At 40.0% G+C, this 7,342-nt stretch overlaps 1 protein-coding gene and 1 long non-coding RNA gene across 2 annotated transcripts in view; one reads left to right on the top strand and one right to left on the bottom strand.

The window, feature by feature from the left end:
• The window catches only part of LOC123976213, a 22,930-nt gene that overhangs the window by 2,944 nt on the left and 12,644 nt on the right, over window positions 1-7,342 (bottom strand). The window lies entirely within an intron of this gene.
• Window positions 1-7,342, top strand: part of shisa7b (shisa family member 7) — a 19,682-nt gene that overhangs the window by 5,932 nt on the left and 6,408 nt on the right. Inside the window, exon 5 of the mRNA XM_046058165.1 lies at window positions 4,486-4,728. Coding sequence (XP_045914121.1) covers window positions 4,486-4,728 — 243 coding nt within the window. The remainder of the gene's footprint in view (window positions 1-4,485; window positions 4,729-7,342) is intronic.

Raw genomic sequence — 7,342 nt, 5'->3', positions numbered from 1 at the left:
CCAGGTTGTCATGTCCCCGACGACATGGATGGTAATTGTCCTTGCTTTTATTCAAATCTCAATATCAGTAACACATCGCACTTCACGTGGAATACATTTGTTGTAATTGATTAGTTGCCAGATTCAGTTGCTATTTAGAGAAGTTAAACGATAAAGGATCATCTCAGTAGGTCTTTGTCTTTAAAATGAAGCAGCATTAGTTCAGCCATTTGCAGAAATCATGTCTAAAAAACCTTTTAATCGCTTATAGTGTGGATTCACCTTTCTTTATTTTGTGTCTAGAAGAGAATACCTCTAAATCTAACCACATTTTCGATGTGTGTTGCCCACAAAAATCCACTTAACCTTCACATCAAATACACAGTATTTGTGAACCAGAAAATACTTTTTAATACTGATGACCGCAACTAAGAACTGTTGCTTCTTTGTTAGTTAATCATCTCTTATGTTGCAGATTTAGAACTAACACTCTTATTTCTTGTTTGTGGTTGTAGTGTTTGTTAAAGAAAAAACAAATCCAACTCTAAGAGACATCGTTAGTTTAGTGTTAAAATAAGTTTAAAAAACTTTTTTTATTAATGTTGGAAGAACTTTGCTAAATCAAATGATGTATGATGTAAGTTCTGGTACTTCAATCAAAGACAAAACAACAAATCTTTATTTAATTTTGTTTTCATTCTTATGCGCTGTAAAGCTGCCCACTCCTGACAGCTTTGTGTTGTTTCTGATAAGACACAAATGTAGCTGTCGTCCACAGATGGAACAATCGTATTTCTCTGGTTGCAAAAAAAAGTTGTGCAGACATTTGACAAACAATTTCCCTCTGCGGGGTGAATGTGTTTGTTTTCTTACTGTAACTATTCACACAATTGCTGGTCTAAACACGCAGAAATAACACACATTTCTGTCTTTACTGCTCTGTCTGCTGTTCTGTCGCTCTGCTACTGTCTCTCACCTCTAACCACAAACAAGCTCTCTTGTTTCAGTCGCTCCAGGATTTTGCTGAGTTGTTCCATGATTTTGCAGATCTTTTAGGGTTTTAACAAGAAATTCAACTCAAAGAAAATCTGGTACTTAAGTTGAAATAAAGATATCCCAAAAAGTTTGATCTTTTATATTTAACTACTCTTATTTACTTTTGTCACATGTACAGTTTTTGACTGCAGGCTCGTGGTTAAAAAGAGTCCACATTTTATTAATATGGATTGACTCCAACATGACTTTTTGCTCATAATACAAAACTGGATAACAAGTATCCCGTTTTTGCTTAAGATAATTTGTGTTCTGTTTTCATATGCAAACAACAAACAGGTTCAATTAACCACAAAGCCTCGTATTCTGAATATGTTGAATGTCTAATGGAGAATAAAACTCAAACTACATCTCAGTGTCTTTCATCTTCTCCCTCTCTGGAGTTGCTGAAGACATGAAAAGGCGTGCTGTATTATATTAACAAGCACTTTGATTGAATTTATTGTGGAGAAGTGTGCCCACACAAGTGAATAAAAAAGCCAATTCCTGCAGGGACTGTCCTACCCTCTCCTGTTTCTATCTTTCTGTCCCTCTCTGTCCTCTCTCTCTCTCTTTCTCTCTATTGACACAAATGCTTACTCGACACAAGGCTCTGTGTCTCTGGAGTGGTTGTCCATCAGTTTGTCGGCTCTGCTCTCTTTGCAGCTGGGAACTTGCACCACCATTTTAACCAGCAGGGGTCTGCTTCCAGCCCCAAACACTCTGCTACCATCGGTAAGCCTCGTGGTTAGCAGCACAGTCCAGCACAGGCGGCCGGATTCACGGCCTCACTACCACACTGTCTGTTTGTCTTGTTGCTGGTATGACGGCCTGTTGTCCTACACTCTTAAAACAGCTGTGCCATTGTCAACAGTACTTTGTGGCAACACAAATATTTGGTTTAAAACATACACTGTACGTATGTTTTATAATGACGCACATGGTGGTGTTGAAAGTGACACATCTTTCATAAGAGTGTGAGCTAAAAGTTGTCTGACCTGCCCTCTGCCTAATGCAAGCCTGTCTGCTCCCCACCACCCACTACCACCACAAGCCTGCTTCCAAATGTGCTTCTTCTTCTTCTCTCTGTGTAGCAGTGCAACTGTGCTTACAGCTGATTACCAGAGGTCTTGGCTTAAGCGAGGTCACTGCACTCATCTGAGTGTGTTTTCCCAGGCTTTGCACCAAGAAAACAAAAAAAGCAATGCTAGCACGAGTGATTTATCTCCCCCTTGTTTCAGTTATAAAATAATAAAACTCTAATTTGGTGCATCTAACATGGCTGCAACAGAATACTGGATATGGTTGCCATGGAAATATGATGAATATGAAGGGACAAGCATGATTTTCACATAACTTTTTAGGTTGTTTCAGTGCCCGTTATTCCAAGACATTACACCCACACTTAAACAGTAACACCAAGCGAACTAAATGTTTTGTTTAAATTGTGCTTAAAATGTGCTGTAAGCAAAGATTGGCAATTGTTCAGTTTCTAATATTAACCAGCAAATATTTGTATGAAAAGTGTGTATAATAAAAAATACAGTATATTATACATTATCTATAACTGTGTTATAAATACATGTGTTATTTAACGCTCAAGATTTAAATATGAAGCAAGGAGGACATTTTAAATTAAATTCAGTGCCATGATTTATTTTAGTTAAGTCATGTCAATTTGTTCTTGAAAGATTTGGTTATAAAGTCTGAAACCTTTTTAATAGATTATTCGTTCCTAGGTGGTTTTCAATATCAATATCAATTTTATTTATATAGCACACTCAAAACAACCAAGGTTGACCAAGGTGCTTTACAGTAACAGTAATTAAACAGTGAAAGTACAGCAATGAAACTACATACAGTATATGATATAAAGTGATTCAGTTTTGTCCTCACACTTCCTGTGTAAGATAAGATTCAAGGCCTCCTGGGAGGATACAAGAACAGAAAGCTTCAGCTCTCTGCTCAATATGTGTACAGTATCTTGACTCAAAGTTCATTTTCTCCATGACACCAATATCAAACCTCTCTGTCAGCCATCGTAGGTTGTACCAGCTTTGCACTCTTGGAAATGACAAATGACAAAAAAAAGCTAATTTAGCTCAATATTTGATGCTTTCTACTTTTATCTGCTGCAGCCTTCCACATGCTCAGTTCATGCTTTATAAACCATATGATCTCAGAGTTAGCATTGCTTTCCTTCCCACAGTGTGTATGTGTAACATGCACGCTACAGAAGTCGATGTGGTGTGTGTTCCCTGGGTGACGCTTAACAGAGACATTATTGGCCATTATCGCCCATTACTGTCAATGGTCAATGACCAGATATGTCCAGCAATAATCTTAACAAGATCGCAGCCCATAACCATTACCACCCTGAATGGACTCAACATCGATTGTGTCCGTCTCAACGGCCGGAAACAACAGCAAATGGCCAATTTTCCAGAATTACATAATCTTTTATTCCTGCTTTATATTTTAGCATTCTCAGATTTGTAATATTTATTTTATAGACACACAGCAGTTAATAAAGTTTCTTCTGTCCTCTTTTCATAAATCCAACATTTCAAATTACTCCTCAGTGATTCCAGTAATGGGCAGCATGCGTTTGTCAATTTCAGATGTTCCTTTTGGATGTGAGCTCGTTGTCCCTGTTTAAATGTACAGAACCTACACATGTTAGGTCATCGCTGAGAGCACCTACATGTCGGCTCGTTAAAAGTGCTGTCTGTTTTCTGTTTGGACAATATGAATGTACTTGTATACTGTATGACGTAACTGATATGAGTATACATGTTGCAAAACAGACACCACTCCCCCATACTGCTAATCTTACATAAGACAAATCATTTTTTTGTTATGATCAATGTGCTGCTTTTGCACTTTGCATAAATGTGTGTATGTAGATTCCCCCTGATGCTGTCAGTGTATTTCTCTGTATTTACATGTAGCTGATATGTTTGTATTAGAGCCCCAGATACACAGTACAGAGTTGTATTTATAGATGGTCGCCATGGAGTTCGAAGACACTTCCTGTGTTTACTGATCATTAACCAGCTTCCATCTTCTTCTCTTGTCTTTTTTGTCTTCTTCTTTCCTTTTCTACATTTTGGCCATTTCTGTTTCTTTCTTTTTATTCGTTTTCTATGTTCCCCTTTCCCCCCTACCTCTTTTTCTCTATTATTTCATTTCTAATTTTTCTGCCTCTTCATTCTCTCTGTTTCTCTATTTTTCATTATCTTTCCTTTTTCCCTCCCATCCTCACCTCTACTGTTTTCTCCCTCTCTCTTGCGCCATGTCTTTTTCTTCCCTATCTCCTCTTTCTCCCTTTATTTTCTGTGTTCCTGTTTATTTCCCCCTGTCATTTTTTATCTCCTTTCTCTCTTTCTCACTTACTTGTCGTATCCCCCTTCACCCTTTTTTTCCCATCTTCTCCTCATTTTCCTTTGCCTGTGGCCATTTCTGTCTTTCCAGAGCGTGGATCCCGTATGAACAACACCTCCCAGCTCTCCTCTGGACCCACCCTGCTTACAGGTAGCGGGAAAGGTCCCAGTGGCGGCGCCGTTGGTGGCGGCAGCATTATCGGTGGGGGTATGAGACACAACAGCAGCCATCCTTCCTTCTCCCACTCCTTCCACAATCTGGCCCAGCTGCCGCCGTCCTACGAGTTGGCCATGAAACCTGAGATCAACCGCTACAGCTCCCTGAAGAGGCTGGGTGAGCTGACAGGGGGGGGAGACTCAGTGATGTGGGAGGAGTAGAAAGAGAGTGGAAATATAGGAGACAGAAAAGGGAGAACAAGGGAAGCAAAGAGGAAAAACTGAGAGAAAGATGGGGGGGAGCAAATGGGTCTAAATGATTATGTGGGACCACTGAGGGCTTTCAGGTGATGTAACACACGAGCTAGCAGCCATATTGGAAGTGAGTTCTTGTGCTTGTGTGGCTGAATACTGTCGCTGATTACGTTTATAAAGTCAACTGTCGCAAATGTTTGAATTATGTACACAATTTAGATTATTTTGTCTCTGACACGTGTTTAATCCACCAAAAAATCTTTGAGTATCAAACGCTCAATGCCATGAACTTTGAAAGGTGGTTTATGAGACATGCGTAGTTTGCTACCTCTGTGGATGACGGTAGCTGTAGACAGCTTGGATTCACAACAGTTAACAATGGATTGCTGTGGAGACCCAGAGTCACATAAAAGTAGAAACTTACTACTCCTGCGGCGTAATAAACTACACAGCTGCTAAACGATCTTCAGTATGTCAAAAAAGAAAATCATACTGTTTCTGGTGGAGCTTTGGAGCAATGAGCAGGTGATGAAAGTAATGTGTTTAGTTATGCTGTGGAAAATACTAATGTGAATCAACAGCAGAGAAGTTGATTATACTTTTTCACAACTTCAAAGTTTCAACTGATAATTTTTTATTTTGTAATTGTGTGAGGAGTGATAGACCAATTAATCGGTCGGTTGATTAATCGGACCGATATCTTGCATTTTGAGATAATGGCATCAGCCAACACCTCCACTCACGAGGCCAATATACAAAAAGGTCTGAGGACACATCTGCAGACAGCCATGTCAGTGTGGCTGCTGTGGAACGATGTCAGCGCAAAGCTGGATTCGAGCCAGCCTTTTATTTCCTCAGTAACCATCGTCTTTTCTAAATGTATATATTGGCGTTATATACTAACCATCAGCTGGCCTACTCTAAATATCGGTATTGGCCATTAAAAAATCCATATCGGTCAACTACTAACTGTGAGTATTTGATAATTAAAAGACAGATGTTCTGTGGAGTAAACTCCAGCACACCCCAGCGACTTAGTGTTCACTTGCATAATGTTTTGGAACTCACAGGAGACAGATTTCAAGCGCCAGAAGTAAAGATAGACCAGAAAGATAGCCTGACATCAAATCCCTTGTGGGTCAAACTCCAGAAAGACTGGATCCTACGCTTCCCATAATGTAACTTGATAGCTCTCTTAACAGCATCAATATGACATCATCAGGGTTTATTCTTATTTTTTGTTTAGATTTAAAAGACATATATTTTCATACAGCTGTATTTAAAGGTTGAGTATTTATCTTTTGACCTTTACGTCAAAAATATTTGATGTCAGTCCATTTTTTGGTTATTCCACAGTGTCTGGACAACTAACCACTGCTGTGATGTTGTTCACACCTCAAGTCTAGAAAATATGGCTAGAAGTGGTTTGTTGTTGCATGTTAGCATAAACATTAGCTGTGTAGCAAGCCAACATTGGCCCTGTATTACATTGCCCAAAAGGTTGGCCATCTTAATTGTGTTAGGTAGGGCAACATCGTGCCAAGCGGTTGGACCAACATTTTGCCTGTACTGACTAATAATACAGACTACACCCACTTGACCAGATTTTGGTTACCCAAGTGTCTGAGCATGTCTCTGCCAAATAAACAATGAGCCAGTTATTTTCAAGTAAACTGGCCTACTCCCACCACATGACTTTCTTTCCAGGTATTTCTCTTTTTGTGGCCCGGTTAGTTCGACTTTCACACAGCCGATTCTCAAGTGAGCCTCCATAATGGCAGCAGGCAGGCATGGCCGCCAGGAGATTTGTGACTCAGCTGCAAAGTCTCAGTGTAGTGTGAATGTGTAAACTGTTTCTGCTAAATAGCCATAACAGTAAAGTAAATAAACTGAAACAGAAAAGGGGGGGGAAGTGAATGAAGGCAATGGAGCAGACTGAGAGAATTAAGAGAGTGAAAGGGAAGGAGAAATAGGAAGAAATGGATTTGTGAGATGCATGACAAGAAGAAGGTAAAGGTTGGAAATAAAGGAAATAAAGCAAAAGAGCAGGAGTGACAGATTGTGGATTACAAAGGGGTTACAACGGTAAAGAAAAGCATCAATGTGAAAAGAAGGGCATTGGGGAAATTGAAAGAAACATGGGAGAGTATAAATGTAGCGAAAGAGGTTGTTTGACCAGAAGAAAACGATCAGGGCGAGAGAGTGAAAGAGCTGATTAGGCAAATAAGAACACCGCAGGAAGAAAAAAAAGAGATATTCAGGCAGATAGAGATGCAGAAGGAAAAGAATGAAGGGAGAGGCAGTGAAAGAAAGGAAGAAAGGATTGGAGGGAAAGAGAGATGTGGAGATAGGGGGAGGGGCGTTGGCTGCTGGTCTGCAGGGGCCTGGCTGCCTTCGATGGGGAAGAAAAGACACTTGAGAGGCAGTGGCTGACAACCACTCTCTCTCTCTCTGTCTGTCTCTCTGTCTGTCTTTTCCTCTCTCACACTGCTATTGCTTAAGACTGCAGGGGGAGGGGAGTTGCCTCTGCAGGCTGA

The sequence above is a fragment of the Micropterus dolomieu genome, linkage group LG09, assembly GCF_021292245.1.
Source record: "Micropterus dolomieu isolate WLL.071019.BEF.003 ecotype Adirondacks linkage group LG09, ASM2129224v1, whole genome shotgun sequence".
NCBI lineage: Eukaryota > Metazoa > Chordata > Actinopteri > Centrarchiformes > Centrarchidae > Micropterus > Micropterus dolomieu.
This window is presented reverse-complemented; position numbering and strand designations above follow the sequence as displayed.